The sequence below is a fragment of the Sus scrofa genome, chromosome 13 (genome assembly GCF_000003025.6).
Source record: "Sus scrofa isolate TJ Tabasco breed Duroc chromosome 13, Sscrofa11.1, whole genome shotgun sequence".
Classification (NCBI taxonomy): Eukaryota; Metazoa; Chordata; class Mammalia; order Artiodactyla; family Suidae; genus Sus; species Sus scrofa.
This window is the reverse complement of record NC_010455.5, coordinates 76,335,056-76,351,912: the sequence shown is the minus strand read 5'-3', so window position 1 is coordinate 76,351,912 and position 16,857 is coordinate 76,335,056. Positions and strand designations below refer to the sequence as shown.

The 16,857-nt window shown below is 46.9% G+C and overlaps 1 protein-coding gene across 1 annotated transcript in view; it reads right to left on the bottom strand.

Moving 5' to 3' along the window:
- EPHB1 (EPH receptor B1) overlaps nucleotides 373-16,857 on the bottom strand; it is a 446,863-nt gene continuing 430,378 nt past the window's right edge. Inside the window, exons 14-16 of the mRNA XM_021069481.1 lie at nucleotides 12,315-12,508; nucleotides 11,053-11,208; nucleotides 373-7,175 (exon numbers count right to left, since the gene is read on the bottom strand). Of these exons, the coding sequence (XP_020925140.1) occupies nucleotides 7,067-7,175; nucleotides 11,053-11,208; nucleotides 12,315-12,508 (459 nt within the window). The 3' untranslated portion in view covers nucleotides 373-7,066. The remainder of the gene's footprint in view (nucleotides 7,176-11,052; nucleotides 11,209-12,314; nucleotides 12,509-16,857) is intronic.

Below are 16,857 nucleotides of genomic sequence, written 5' to 3'. Positions count from 1 at the left end.
GTTTTTATTTTGGCTCCTGGAGGGGCTTCATCCAGACCCTTGTGAGCCTCCCTTTGCTGGGACAGATTTATTTTATTTTATTTTATTTTATTTTATTTTATTTTATTTTATTTTATTTTATTATCTTTGCTTTTTTAGGGCCACACCCGCTGGATATGGAGGTTCCCAAGCTAGGGGTCAAATCAGAGCTACAGCTGCCAGCTACACCACAGCCACAGCAACTCAGGATCTGAGCTGCTTTGGTGACCTAAACCACAGTTCACGGCAATGCTGGATTCTTAACCCACTGAGCAAGGCCAGGGATTGAACCTGCATCCTCATGGATACTAGTTGGATTGATTTCCACTGCACCATGATGAGAACTATTTTATTTTATTATTTTATTTTATTTTATTTTTGCATTTTTATGGCTGCATCTAAAATCTTTTAAATAGCACCATTCCACATTCACCTACTCTTCTTCCCACTCTCACATTCTCATGCAGGAGGCTCTTACTTCCCGTGCCTTTGATGACCATCTAGCCAAAGGATGGCTCCCAAACTCCATCTTCATCCTAGATCTCTTTGCTGAATTATGAATTCCTGTGTCCAGTGGCCCACCAGGAACCAATATTTATATTGTTACCTTCCTCCCCATATCTTCTTCCTTTTGAATCCCTTATTCAATATCAAAATCCACTCCGATGCCCAAACCATAAACTTGGTGTCATCCTCAACTCCTCCCTCCCTGCCCTGCTGACAGACAATCCACCTCCACCTTCTGCTGGTTGAATCGATCCACTTCTCTCCATCCCTAATGCTAATCCACACCCCCAGCCAGGCCCCCATCATCTCTTGCCTATGTTGTTACACCAGCCTCCTAGCCAGGCTCCCAGAGTTGAATCTATTTCCTTAACTCCATTCTCCATTTTGTGCCCAAAGTGATTATTGAAAACAGAGTTCCCTTGCCTCAACCCACTTTCCACCAATGGTATTCAGAACAGATTCCTATGTCCTATAAGACCTTTCATGATCTAGCCCTTGCCTACTCCTCCAGGCACCCACACCCAGCATCTTGTTCTCCAGCCCTGTGGAACCGCCTGTGATCCCACATACTTTAATCCTCGCTGCTCCCTCCTCCTACAATACTAGTTCCATCACTAACATCTTCCTCTTCCCAATTTGAGAAGTTCTTTCACTCCTTGGGGAACCTTTAGCAGATCCCCCTCAAGAATGCCTTCTCTGACCCCCTAGGACAATGGCAGTGCCCTTCTCTGGGACCCGATAGCCATGTTTATTCATTTCCCCACTGACATTATTTACAAAGATGAGTTCTGCACTAGAGGTGGTAGCTGGAATTTGTCGTCCTATTTTATGTCAGAAAGCCATTTCCACAGCTACAGTAGTTCATAATGTACGTGCCAAGATGAGTTTGCAGGTCAGAAAAGGCAATTGAAGCCATATTAGAGTGAAGAGAACCTCTCTCTTTTAGGAGAACAGCATAGCATGGCTCAGCATCTCGGTAGCTTAGAAGTGGCTTATCTGCCCATCATGTTGTTTAGTTTTCTTATTTCAATGTATTTTCTCCTGGTGAATGGGGGGCAGGGTGTAGAAAATCTTGGAGCAAGCGTGGCTTTAGAAAGATAAAACAGCTCTTGGAAGAAGGTCTCAGTGTGCAGAGAGTGGCAATGATGCAAATAAAGTTTCCCTGGCCCAGAAGTCCTGTCCTTTCTCTCTGCCCAGCTGGACGTCATCCTGGAGGAAGCGCAGCCTTGTTCTGCTTTCAGAAGGATGTGCTGCTCACTGTGCTTCACTGCCCTTCTGATTTGCCTCTCCTGTCCCGGGGAAGGTGCCGCTTTCATTTCTGCATCTCGGGAACTTTGCACAGTGACTGACACTCGGTGGGAGGCTGCTTTCCCGGCTGGTGCTCTGGGAAAGTTCATGACATCACATTAAAGATGCAGAGTTGAAAAGAAGTGTGTTAAACTTTAAGAAACTAAAATTAGAAGAGCCTACAATTGATCACAGTTAAGCGTGAGGAAGATTCCAACCAAATATCTAGGGATTAATTTCTTTTAAAAGCACATTGTTTAAGGTCATGCACCTCTGTAGGTGACGTATGACATGTTAGACTTTCTCAACTCCAACTTACTTAAGTCATCAAATAGGTTTTGGGCAACTTCTTTGTGTGAGGCAGCGTGTTGGGTGCCGGGCACAGAGGTGAATAGGATGAGCCCTGTGTCCCCTCTCACGCTGGGGACCACTGGAAGATTCTCTCTGGGAATGCCATGTGCCAATCATGACTCCCAGCAACAGAGCCTGTGATGACATGGTCAGCCCAGGAAGGTACAGGTGTGGCAGGGAAGGCGTGAAGGGCTCTTCTTTTCTCTCAGGTGCATGGTCCAGGTCTACCTGCTATTGCCCATGGGGCTGTCCATCCCACCCACCCCAAATCAGGGTCTGCAGAACACATTGTCCCCCACAGTCACCCCCAGGTGCTCTCTGTGAGGGACCAGGAGTTTGTTCTCAAACTTCAGTGCACCTCTTCTGTTCTCTGGAAAATTGCATCTCAAGAGACCCCTTGCTGGTGAATACTTTGCCATTTGACCCGATCAACTTGAATGACCTTCCAGTGTGAACTTCCTCCATCTGATGACCTTTATGTGACCTCAGTCATTCCCCCCCACCACCATCCCCCAGGCCCATCGATCTTTTAGACAATACAAAACCTCTGGCTCTTTTTGAAAATGACCCTGTGACTCCTCTATGAACTGAAAGGTGTGGCAGTGAACGAAGGGCCCCCTTTGACGGGGATCTTAAGTGCCCTCAGAGCCTTCCTGCTGGCAGTGAGCACTGGATGGTGCCTGCTTGCTGCTGGGGCCCCGTCACACAGCACTTCTCCCTTGCTTCACTTTCTGGGGAATTAATCATGCTGAGTCGCGTGAAACCAGAGCCGCCATCATTTCAAAAATGATAATGAGGGCCCCAGGCCAGCTCACAAAGGCCTTCATAGACCAGACATAGCTGTTAACATCGTTGTTAATTGATGCTTCATGGGTTCTCACTCTCCGGCCTGTCTCGTTCTTCCTGCCCCCCATCATTCCTGGAGTCCTAGTTCTCAATCCTCACTGGTTTCAGTTCTCTTCAGAAATGGATAGTCAAGGGAAACTTTGAATCCTCATTTGATTTAAATTCTCCTAGGAGTTCTTGATGTGAAGCAAGTGACTGGCACTGCACATAACTTGAGGAGAGATACAGGGAGGTGGAAGGAGGCCTATGATCTTCGTAGTATGGGCGCCTGTTCAAATCTCAGAACTTCAGTTATTTTCAGATGATGCCGCAAGCACATACTCTATAGATTTATCTACTCTTTATCCATCATCCCTATATCCCAGTACAGGAGAGGAGCGGGGAGAGGGCACAGGGAGGTAAGTCATAGTCTCCAAAGCTTTTCCCCAAATCGCCTTCATTCCTATTATTCCTGATCAGAAACACTAATTAAGCATCTCCCACCTGCCTCCTATGTTGTCCCCACCCCCATGACACTTGGTGGCTGCAGGTGTGCCTGGCAGAGGTCCCCTGAGAGCCCTAGCCTGGGCTGCACAGCACAGCTGTAGATTCTATCTCTTCAGCCTGGCTCTCAGGGCCCCAGGCCACTGACCACCATGCAAAGTGCACCTTTGAGAAAGGGTCTGAGGAGTTCCCTGGTAGCACAGTGAGTTAAGAATTGGCATTCTCACTGCTGTGTCCAGGGTTGCTGCTGTGGCATGGGTTCGACCTCTGGCTCAGGAACTTGCACATGAGTGGCCAAAAAGAAAAAAAAAAAACTTTACAAGAAGAGAAAAGATCTGAATTAGAACTAATTCTCGGCAAGATGATGAGGCAGCCTGTCTAACTGAAATTCAGGGGGTGGGATCTTGCTGCTAGCAGCCTTTTCCCCAGAGTGCTCTTTTGAGGGTGTGAGTGAAGTCCCCTGGGGCCAAAGCGCCCATGGGCACAGATGCCTCATGCAGGAGACCAGTCTCTCCCATCCCTCAAGCCCATGAGTGTGAGTGAGTGTCCATTCCCTTCTTCCCGGGTAGCTCGAGAACCTCGCTGCCTATACCTGAGTCAAGGGTTTTATGTCACTAACTGTTAGGAAGTTAGGTTAGCACAGATGCGGTCCCTGGACCAGCAGCATCAGCACCACCAGACACAGGAGAGAATGTCAGCACCACGAGACATTCTTGGGTTCCCCTCCTGAGATCTACTGAACTGGCAAGAGTGGGATGTATGTTTCAACACACCCTCCAGATGATGCTGACACACAACCCAGTGTAAGCCCTGCTGGAATGAAAGTTAAGAGCACGAGTCACAGAGCCTGAGCCAGGCTCCACCACCGTGTGATCTAGGATAGGTCTTTCTCTTTCAGTTTCCTCACCTGGGAACAGGGGACCATAAAGCATCTGCTAAGAGTTCATACAGGTAAAACACTCAGAAACGTCCCTGGCACAGACAGTCTGCCCTGGAGTAGCCACCACCCACTGACTATACACATGTGGAAACTGAGGTCCACCCCGTGCTCAGAGGGAATGCACAGGGTCTCACTCATCACAAACACACTGCACTGGGGGCGGTGGAGGGGACCAGCCTGGCCTGTGAAGCCTTGCTCGGCATCTCCAAGGAAGAGGGGTGTCCAGACTTGACGATGAAGACCTAGCCTTAAAGCACCCTGGCCTTTAGGCTTTCTCCTTGTGTACTTTGAGTTCTTTCTCTCTTTTGTGGACAAACCTAACCAAAGGATGTGACATGGCCTTAGCTTAACCTTGCTTTGTCCATAGCCAGAAGGTGGACTGGCCTTGGTGGAGGCACAGTGAGGATTTCAAGGCTGCCTGAGGAATTTGGTGACCAATTAGAATTCATTCCCATGGAAAACTTATAGTAGATTTGCTGAATTGCCTAGGTTTGTAAAACATGGCATGGATTGAGGTCTTTGGGGTATTTAGCAAATTGTGCATGGAACTGGGAAGCTGTTAATAAGGGAAGTTTTCTCTTCTACATGCTACATGGCTGGAGGGGGGCCCTTTGCCACCATATACCAACCTGCCAACAGTTCTGTCCCTCTTCTCTCGCCCCCTCTAAGCAAAGAGTGGGGCTTTAAGATGGGGATCCCCTGCATCAGAGCTGTACCTGCAAACCTATGAGCCTCTTTGAAGGGGCCTCAGAAGGTAAGAATCTGGCCAAGTACAAAGTCACCTGGGTATAGGAAAAAGCCTCCTTTCACCTTAAATACTTGTGAAAAAAGCAACATAACTACTTTCCCTGCCTCACACACCCTCCTCTGACTGCGTGTTCGCAGACCCTCCCAGCACGCAGCCTAGAATAGTCTTGAGTTGTGTTCACAAAATCAGCCTGGATATGACCTTCCCAATGCAATGTGTAAACTGGGCTCAGGGCAGACCATGTACCTGTATTACTGGTGATTATATTTATTTGCCAGTGACTTCCTACGCCACTTATTTGAAGCCTGGGAGCCTGCTATTTATTTAGTTCTTCCTTTGGGTGACAGCGGGGAGGGTGAGCTCACATACGCTGCTTCTCAGGAGCCCCGAGGTCCAGGATGTACTCCCTCCGTTCCCTATCAGGGGACGAAGGGTGGTTGTTAAGGATTCTCCCATCGAGGAGGGGTGGTGGTGGGACTCACTGGCGTCTGGGAACACACACTCTGACACCGTTCTATGTAAACCCGGACATGCTTCTGCTCATTTTAATTAGACAGATAAAATTAGCAAGGAGATTAAGGTCAAAGGAGAAATTAAAAATATTTAAATGTTAGGTGGAATTTACAAAAGTGAATTGAACGATGAGGTACAGGAAGGAATGCAGAGAAACACAGACATATCTGAAACATTCCTCGGATGCCACGCAGCTTCAGCCAGTCCCCAGACTGGGAGGAAGAACTCTCCGCCGCAACCTCTTGCCTTGCAGATTCCAGGAATGTGGAAGAACATTATCCAGAAACACCTTCCTTCTCCTTCTCTTCAGATGTTACCACGAATAATAATGATCAGTCAGTGTCATTCTACAATGGCCCACACTGCATCCAATTCAAACGACTCACCTGTTTCCTGTCTGAACTCACAAGCTCTCCAGAGTTTTTTTTTTCCCCCTTTTCATTTGATTTTTCTCCCTACTCTCTCTCTCGCCATGAAGCCAATAGGCCAATTGGGCCAACCGGAAAACCAAACCAACAACTCGCCCGGGCCCCTTTGAATTTTCCAGGGGCAATGACCTCCCAATTCTTTCTTGTTTGCATCTGTTATGGACAAGCAGTCATTTTATAACACAGACATACATAGGCGTGCCCTCGCACACGGAAACAGGTTTTTCTTTTTTTTTTCTTTTTTCTTTTTTTTTCCAATTTGTGGTTTCTTTCTCCTTTTTGCAGAAAATGCAAACAAAAGAAAAACAAGGTTTTCAATTGAAGGTACATCTCTTCTTCAATATGAAGACATTAATTGAATTGGTTGGATCCCCCATGCAGTGGTCAGCAAAGTCCTTTGGCAACTGACAGAACATCTGGAGACGCAGGAGCTGGGGTTTGTTTGAAGAAACTTCCCTACACGAGTCATGAGCAAAGGGAAATGGATGTGGGAGAAGGGAGCGGACTCTTGGGGAGGAGGACAGAAGGAGAAAAGAAAAGAACGTCATTGGTGAGGAAGAAAATGGGAAACTGCCTCTGTTTCTTCCCTTTACCTCCTTTCCTTTCTTCCTGTCGGTGCATGACTCCAGCCCGCTGAGGGTGCAGGCTGAGTTCACTCTTGGTCCCCCGATGCATATTGTTTTCTCTTCACTTCCTCTGAGCATATCGCCTTTTCATATTTTTATTATTACATAGTTGGTTTCCCATGGCGTCTTAAATGTGTGTCTGTCGCTGAGAAACAAAGACTGCCTCTTAGGAACAGGTCCAGTTTATTCTTCATGGATGAGAATGCATTTCTCAGCTGAGAGGCCAGTCTCTCCCAAACATTCCACGGTGGTCCATCTCTGGTTTTCCCTTGAGCCTGGTCCTTTTCCTTCCTCTCCTCCCCACGGGAAACAAGAGTTCTCAGGCCATTGCCGTTGGCGACTGACTCATCTGGACCCTCATAGACAGAATGCTGTTCAAGATCTTCTTCTGATGACCTGCCAAGGTGACCCCTATTCTCAGGAGGTCTCTAGGAGGGAAAAGCCACAAAAGAAGGCATTTTAGTGCTTTTCACAGATCAAAACTCATCTTTGAAGGCAAGCTTCTGATAATAGTGAGGTAGGCAAATAAAAGTGTGTTTAAAATCTGATGCACCCAAATTTACCTGAGTCTGGCAAACAACTAAATAGATAGTCTCTCTCTCTTTTTCTTTTTGGTCTTTTTGTCTTTTCTAGGGCTATACCTGCAGTATATGGAGGTTCCCAGACTAGGGGTCGAATCGGAGCTGTAGCTTCTGGCCTACGCCAGAGCCACAGCAACACAGGATCCGAGCCATGTCTGTGACCTACACCACAGCTCACAGCAATGCCGGATCCTTAACCCACTGAGCGAGGCCAGGGATTGAACCTTTAACCTCACGGATACCAATCGGGGTTTGCTCACCACTAAGCCACAATGGGAACTCTCTTGTTCAATTTTACTTTCTTCAAGTAGTGGCCTCATCTCCAGGGCCCCCTCCAGCTTAGAGAACCCTGGAGGCACTGCACCTTGTTCCTTACCAGGGGGTTCTGGAGCAACCCTTTTATTGTTTCCATGACCCTTAGGTGGACTAGAACTTTCCTCTATCCTTTGTTAACACTGCATGCACACACTGTATGGGGCTTTGGTTAGTCTGTGAAGTTTCTGCCTAAATCAGTGATTGCCCACTGTGATTGAAAGATGTGGGGCTTGCCTAGTTTTCTGATGTTTTCCCCTGAGTTTCCATCTTCTGCCCTGTTTGAATTTTAATGTCATAAATTTTTAAGAAGGGTGATCTCAAAATAACTTTCAAATATCTGCCCAAGGAGGAATCCAAGGAGTATGTTTCAGATAGGGATTTGGACTGATTCATCTTTGAGCTCTGAGTCTTAATATGAACAAGTTCATGGCTTCTATTTGACTTTGGGAAGACCATGCATCTTTCTTTAGTTAATAATATAACGTTTCTTGAGTGATTCCCATGTGTCATATACTAACTCATTTATTTTCATGGAAGCATTTCATAAAAACTGCCAAACCACTCAAAGTCAATGACAACAATTTACCAGCAATCATTTCTCATGTGCGTTCTTCAGGTAGACAATAGACCAAGAGCTTCACATGGACTATTCCATTTACCTCTCACCACAAACCAGTGAGATGGGCACATTTAGAGACAAGGCAGGTAGGGCACAGAGAAGTTAAGTGACATACTCAAGATCACACAGCTAGTGGGCAGTGTGGAAACGGGGTTCACTTTCAGGATGGTCTGGTTCTCAGCATCCTTGAGGGCCGCTTTCAGAATTCTTCTAACTTCCTGACTGTATTCCCTCCAGAACCCCCATCCCAGGACAGCAGACCACTCTGCACACTGTGCAAGAGATCTGAGAGGAGGCCCCTTGTTGGACCTCCATTCACAATGTCTGGGCCCTCCTGACCCCCTCCTTTCAGCTGGCGATCATTCCCCTGAAGGCTGGAGCTGGTCTAGATTGTCAAATTGCGCACATCTTTTCTGCACTTTTGAAACGTATTCTTGGATTTTGAATTCACAAATTGCCCCACAATCTATTTAGTTACACATGTTCTTTTTCTGTCTTTTATCTCTCAAGAAGCAAATGAAATTGCTCCAGTAGTGTGTGGCCATCTTTTTTTTTTTTTTTACTTTGAACTAAATCCCTTAATTTTCAGTTTCACTTTCCTTTTATTCTTGCCCTAGCTCTTTTTCGCATGGCTGTCCCTGGACTGAGGGAATTACTTCACTTGATTCCTTCAGTTTCTGGGGGATCAGGCAATGACCATCCCCATACTCAGCCACATGACAATGGGAAGCAGGTGCAGCCCTGCCTTCAGGAACCCCCACTCTGTCCTTTAATCCAGGCATTCATTTTAGCTCTGCAAGATGGGGAAGCTGGTTTCTCCACCAGTAAAGGCTTATTTTTAATTTTTTTTTTTTTTTTTTTTTTTTTTTTTTTTTTGCTTTTTAGGGCTGCACCGAAGGCATATGGAGGTTCCCAGGCTAGGGGTCAAATCGGAGCTACAGCTGCCAGCCTACACGACAGCCACAGCAACTCGAGATCTGAACCTCGTCTTCAACTTACACCATAGCTCATGGCAACACCGGATCCTTAACCCACTGAGCAAGGCCAGGGATTGAACCCACGTCCTCATGGATTGGTTTCCACGCACCACAGTGGGAATTCCTTATTTTTTTTATTTTTGATGTTTAATAATAATTCTAAATGTCAAGGACTTTCTTAGGCATCACCAGGAAATGAACTTAGGTTTGGAAAAATGAATTCTGCTATTTAGCAGGTCCAAGGCTAGAGGCTCATTCAAGCCATTTCCCTGGAGCAAGTGAGTTTCCATGATTCTGGCAAGAATATGCCTGACAGAAGCAAAGCTGGACTCCAGGAATATTGACTGCTGAGCAGGAGCCCCAGACAGATGCCAAGTATCAATAAACTGCCCCTCTGTGGCTCAACTGCTGGAGTGAATGATCCCCCCTCCCCTGAGACTCCCAATTGGCCCACCCCAGGACGGAGTCCCAGCACCTGGGACCGAGCCTGACATAGAACCGGTGGCAGTGTTTGTCAACTACCAGGCGGACTGACCGATGTGCTACCACGCAAAGTGTGTGCCACAGGCCACAGGCCACCAGCCTCAGTACTGTTGGTATACACGGCAGCTGGGCAGCTGGTGAGGTCCCTGCTGGTGTGGGTTTGTGTGTGTGTGTGTGTGTGTGTGTGTGTGTGTGTTCAAAACTGGACCTTGCCAACTCTGGTTTAGTGGTTCTCAAACTTTGCTGCACATTCGAATCATCTGGGGAGTTTTAACTCCCTGTGTCCAGGTCTGACCACACACTAAATAAATCAGAAGATGTGACCATAGCAATCAGACCTCACTAGTTTAACGACTCCCAGATGACTCCGTGTGTGTGCAGCAAACTTCAGCCCCGGGTGGCCCTGGGAGGACAGGTGGGAGCCTATGGAGCCAGCAGTCAGGAAAGCAGGCTTCAGCCCCCACTTTGTCACCTCCTTTCTCCATCATTGACAGGAAGAAGTGGCACTAGATAGAGATTTCCCCAACTGCAGTTCCAAAAAACCCTGCCCTTCTGAACTATGGTTCCATGGCATTTAAGAATTTTACATGGGTTTCTTTATTTCAGGCTTTCTCCTGGCCTTTACAATGCTAATACTTGGAGGGAATCTCCAAGAGAGTGATAAAGTGCTCCGTGTTTCCCAAATTTATTTGACCAGGGACCTTTTTTTTCCAAGGAGAACCTATTAACATTTCTCGGAACCGGTGCTACCAGAACATTCTTGGGGAGATGATGGACTATCTGGGTCTTTAAGATCCTTTCTGGCTCTCCTCTTCTTCGAATAATTTTAGTTTTTTTATTCCTCTATGCTCCTGGGGTAGGGGCTGCAGATTGGAAAATAATCTGTGGGGGATGGAGACATAAGGCTTATTTACAAGTGCTATCGAAGTGCGGATGCAGGCTCCCCGAGCCTCGGAGCTCACTGCTGAATCAGGGCACCGCCTCTTCCTGCTATGTGGTTTAAAGTGCTGGCTGGCTGTGTTCTTTCCATCTGGATGCTCTCTTTGATGGGCTGAGTTTAAAAACTTAAATGGAGGAGAGACTCTCGGTGATTAGGCAGATGACATATGGCTGTGACTTTGAAGAACTCTCATTTGGGTCCCAGAGTGGAGCTGGGCCTCCCCTCCCCCGCTCCTCTGACTTTCCAAGTCACTTCCCCACCCAGCCTGGTTCTATATTGAGGTAGTGCTCTGGGGATGAGGCCAGAAGGTGGAATTCGCACCGAGGGCCATCGCAGGGAGGGAGCCTCCAGCCCCCACCCTGACTGAACGAGGTGATTTCCATCACTTACTCGGATGTCATCTGGGTGACCAGCTGGAGGGAGGTGAAGCCGGCGGTGAGGAAGCTGTCCCTGTACTGGACCATTTTGATGGCACTAAGCCAGTCATCCACGGTGGTGAAGGCCGTGAAGTCTGGAATGGAGCGGTCGAGCAGGGGCTGGGAAGGCCTGTAAGACAGAAGGGAGCAGCTGACCCCACAGCTTCAGGGGGGCATGGGCAGAGCTGCATTCTGGGTGAATGGCAGACTTCACAGATCAGCAGCCCCAACGGGATGAGGATTAGGGGGGGAAACTTGGCCTGACCCTTCCTACCCTACACAATCCCGAGCTGGCATGGTTCTCAAGGCCAGGTGGCCAGTCCCCCCTGCCTCTGGGCTCTGTCCCTTGCCAGTCAGTGCAGAGAGGCAGACCGCACTCTGAAGGAGAGAGACGGACCACAACTCCTTTGTAAGCTGCAAACTAAGAGCTTCACAACACAGCAACACCAGATCTGAGCCACGTCTGCAACCTACACTGCAACTCACAGCAATGCTGGATCCTTAACCCACTGAGGGAGGCCAGGGATCGAACCCACATCCTCATGGATACTAGTTGGGTTCTTAACCTGCTGAGCCACAACAGAATCTCCTATCTTGTTTACTCTATATGGCCAGCAAGGGCACAGTGCTTAGTCCATAAGCACCCAATAAACTTTAATCAAAAGGATGAATTTACAAATGAGTTAACACTGCAGATGTAGATGAGTGATGTACAGCTGACAGTTGCTGACAGTAGCTGACAGTTCTGTGCATTTGCTCGTAACAAATCCAATTGCTGTGAATTTCTTTGTCCCACGGCAGTTAGGACCACTACCTGCTAATAGGTTGGCGGAGGTTCCAAGTCTGCAGCTCCATCTGCCTCATGCACTGGTGTGGTTAACTGAAAGGGTGGCTTCTGGGAACAGGACTGCCCAGAAGTGGGGTCTCATACCAATCAGATCAGATACACTCAACTACCACAAAGCCCAGTGCTCAGCCCAGCTGAGGCCAATGGAAGATAGAGACCCAGACAGGTATCTCAGTGTCTGGCTACAGCCCATGCTGGAGGGAGGGAATATTTCAGAGAGACAGAAAGAGGAAAAGGAAGGGAAGAGTCTTGAAACTCCTTCCATCAGTGGATAAGCTCAGCCGCCTCTTCCTTGCTCTCAGTTAGACTGAAGGCTGGTAGCATCCCTGTGGGCCCTGATTAACCGTGAGACCACCCACCCTAGGACCCACCCTGCTCGCTAGACTCACACTGCGGTGATGGTTGCCACAGTCTTGAGACTTGCCGGGTTCCGGATCATCTTGTCCAGGGTGTTGACAATCTCTGCGAAGCGGGGCCGGCTGTTCCGGTCCTTCTGCCAACAGTCCAGCATGAGCTGGTGTAGAGCAGCTGGGCAGTCCATGGGTGGGGGCAGCCGGTAGTCCTGCTCAATAGCATTGATGACCTGCAGTGACACACATGGGAACGGGTGTGACTGGGTGAGAGTAACTGGCGGGTCATTCACAAATTAGACTCTGAGAATGGAGCCTCCTCCACCCGGGTGCGCTCATTCTGTGTGCCTGTATCTCAAACTATAATAGATCTTTCCCCCCTAGTCCGTGGGCTCCCAGAAACAGGGTCTGCATCTTATTGCTCCTGTGTGTCCCAAGCACCTGGTGCAGGGCCTGACACACACTGGATCTCTGTAAATGTGTACTGAAGAATGAGCTGGTAGGAGTTCCCACTGTGGCTCAGTGGGTTAAGAACCTGACTAGCATCCAAGAGAACAAGGGTTAGATCCCTAGTCTCACTCAGTGGGTTAAGGATCTGGTGTTGCTCCAAGCTGCAGTGTAGGTCACAGATGTGGCTCAGATCTGGCAGTGTTGTGGCTGTGGCTGTGGCTGGCAGCTGTAGCTCTGATTCGACTCCTAGCCTTGGAATTGCCATATGCTGCAGGTGTGGCCCTAAAATGAAAAAAAGCAAAAAGAAAAGAAAAAAAAAATGAGCTAGTGAATGGCTTGAGCCTTTCCTTCTTTGAGAGGCTTCTGGGCCCAACTCTGTTGCACTGGCAGCTAGTGGCACGAAACAATGGACATGGGAAGCCTAGTGAACCTAGAGTTACAAAGGATGCTCACCAAAGCCCACTGTGGCCTCATCCTTTCATCCCTACAGGAAGAGGAAGGAAGGAAGGATTGGCATTTGTGGAGAGCCAACCTCATGCCAGATGCTTCCTAAGCAGTATCTGATTTCAGCATCATGAGGCAGCAAGAGGAATCAGGTTGAAGAGAATTTAGTCAAACAAACTGGTTCAGTACAACGATGACTGACAAAAGTGGAAGTAACAAGGTGATCCAACATGAATATCTCCAATCAGGTTTCGTTAATGTTTGCAGACTCCAGGGGATCATTTTGTAAAAATTTTTGGATCTTTAAGTACTTTTTCTGTTTCTCAGATTGTTGTACTTTTTTTTTTTATCTTTTACTTCTTAGTTTCCAATTCACTTAAGTCAACTATGCCTCCTCTGTGCTTTTTGTAATAGCACAAATAATTGTTAACGACCCAGTGCTAAACATAAATTTATTATGGAACATTCATAACACAATGGAAGGCCTGGAATACAATGCAGGCCTTAAGATGTTGCAAAAATGTACCTATTGAAATGGAAATATGCTCACATTGTAGTATTAGGCAAAAGAGCAGGCTGCCTAAGTGCAGGTATGCTGTACTCTTGCTTTCGTTAAAAAAAAAAAAAACAGGAATCAAAACAAAAACCAATAATTACATACATGCATAGAAAAGGCTTGGGATGGATATATACCAAGGAGCTAATGGTGGTTGCCTCTCAGCAGATAGAAACATGAATGCCCTTTGTGTTTTGCTTTTTGTTTGTTTGTATGTTTATTTTCTGTAATAATTAGGCATTTATTTTACATTAGAATGAACAGTTAAAGCACCTTTAGTAGCAAAGGAAATCATTGCGAGCTCAGGGATTTTCAAATATTTTTGCCTCTACTTAAAAAAATGTCAGATTTATTTCAACTGATTATTCTTTTTTTAACTTTGTAAATTGGTCAGAAAGTGAATATTCTCAATCGCTTTACATTTGTACAATTTCTGTGCACAGGATACAGGGCATGATATGGGGCATGAGATAATATAATAACCTGAAGTCATTAGAGATAATCAAGGTGTATTATTCCTTCTATTCGAAGTGGCAGAAAAACAACCATACAAACTGTATCAATATTAGCTACTTTATAAAAAAAATAAACGGCCCCTGAGAACATGTACTTTGGAATAATACGTTGTACCACCAACAAATGTTGATCTTGGCCAGACTGCTGTCAATCAAATTACCTGCTGTCCTCTAAGGAGGGTATTTTAGCCCTATTTTCCCCGGGAGGAAATGGATGCACAAGCAGGGAAGTCATTGACCTGAGGGCACACAGCTAGTAAGGGACAGCTGAGAAATCACAGAGATACCTGAGTTTATGAGCTTAAGTTCGGAATACCCTGAAGCCCCCTTTTCCTAGGCTCTGTGGGGGTGTCGTGGGAACCTCAGCTTGGAGAGCAGTCTTTAGAGCTGTTGACTGCCTTTGCGGTAGGAAACAGGGGTGTGGAGCTAAACCCCATAATCCACGAGGATGAGTAGCTGAGTTTATAAACTGGCACCTTTTCTAGCTCCTTCCAGGCAGTCAGATTGAGGGGCCCTGTCACAGAGTCCCTACACAACATGGAGACAAGTGAGGTTACCTTTGACCTCTTTCTGGATTGCCTAAGGACACGTTAGGTGGGACCAGCAGGAGGGGCCGGTGTCCAAATTCACCTTCTCGTGGGGTTAGGGGTTCCCACAGTCTTCCAGTGCGGGGAAGCTCATGTTCCCCTAAACTTCTGCCATCGCTGCTCAAATTATCTGATGGCCAGAGCCCAAAATACTAATGCCCACCCCCCGACAAGATTCCTTTCCCCTCTGCCCATAAGAAGAAGAAGGAGCACTGGAGGCCGGGTCCTTCTGTGGGGACACAGTTCCGTGGTGGGACCAGCTCACCCAAGCATTTCTGACAGTTCCGTGGTGGGACCAGCTCACCCAAGCATTTCTGGCAGAGCCTCAAAACACAAGGAACCCAGGAAGGCATGGACTCTTCTGCCTGTGAGCTTTAGACTGGATACCACTTGGCCACTTTTCCCTCATCTCCTCTGCAAGCCACCTCACTGGAGTTTCTGCAAGACCATTCTGGCATTTTTTTTCTGTATTTCCTCATCTTTCTGGTGCACTGACTTTCTTTCTCTCTCTCTCTCTCTCTCTCTTTTTTTTTTACTTTTTTTTATAGTTGATTTACAATGTTCTGCCAATTTCTGTGACCCAGTTATATATACATATACATTCTTTTTCTCACAATTATCCTCCATCCTGATGACTTTCTTTTAAAAAGGACATCAAAGAGCCACTGATTCCTTCTCCCTGAAGGAGCACAACCCCATGCGATGTGCTGGTGACAGCGTGTCATTGCCACTGGGGGCACAGTCCTCGGAAGTCTAGTTTCAAATCCTAGTTCCATTTCATATTAGCTCCAGAAACTTGGGAAAGTCACTTGACTTTCTAAAACTGCACAGATGGGGTTGTTAAAAGGATTAAGTGACACAATGAGGCAATGAGGGGTGAACATCACCCATGTGAATCACAGGAAGAATTCCATTGTCACATGGAGGCTGTCACTGCTGCCAGGGGAGGTCTTCTCTGCAGAGTGTTGCTCTCCTGCTGCCACAGCCACTTGGAGGTTCAGGAAGATACTGTTTAAAAAGCACCAAGCATGTAGTGGGGACTTGTTGAATGCTACATCCCTAAAGTTCATCTTTCAGGACAGAGGCTAGGAGAATCTTCTCCCATAATCTTGTTTACAAAATGAGACTTGATTCCTTTTGCTATTTCTTCTACATAAATTGACTGCTATTACTCAAGTTGATACTTGGGGGCATTGATGCTTTTTGCACATTTGGAAAAAAAAAAAAAAGGTTTACCCTCATACCAAGTCATTACTTGGTACAGGTAGCATTTACCTTCTCAGATCTTTCTTTGAAGCACTGTGCCTTTGGAGATGTTCATTCTCTCCTTAAGGATCTGGGTGATTTCTAAAGGTTCTAAGCATATATCACTTATAATCAAATTAAAACATCATTATTTCAAAAAAGCAATTGTGGTCCTCTAATGGGGCTTTGCTATCATTGCTTGTCTCTCCTGCTTGATGGGCAGGTGTGAAGAAAACAGGAAGGAGGTGGGAGAAACACTTTTCAGTCCAAACGCCAGTGAGTGCATCTAAATTTTGTGAAAAGACACGGCCTGAGGTTGTGGGCAGAGGGTGTCCTAATGAGCAGAATTGAAAAAAATCAGAGCGAGGAGTTCCTGTTGTGGCTCAGTGGTAACGAACCCAATTAGTATCCATGAGGTTGCAGGTTCAATTCCTGGCTCTGCTCAGTGGGTTAAGGATTTGGCATTGCCATGAGCTGTGGTGTAGGTGGCAGAGGCAGCTCGGATATGGCATTGCTGCGACGGTGGTGCAGGCCAGCAGCTGCAGCTCTGAGTGGACCCCTTGTCTGGGAACATCCAAAAAAAGAAAAAGAAAAAAAGAAAGAAAAATCGGAGTGAGTCCTGGGTCCCTCTCCTTGGACCATGACAGGATGAGATAAATGGGTCTTGAAAAGACTGGAGATTAAATTGAGATCAGATGGTGTTTCCAGAGAGAAGGGGACATGGTGGTATTATCCAGGGTGAGGAACTGTCACGGGGCAGAACTGACTTACTTTGAAAGGTCTGC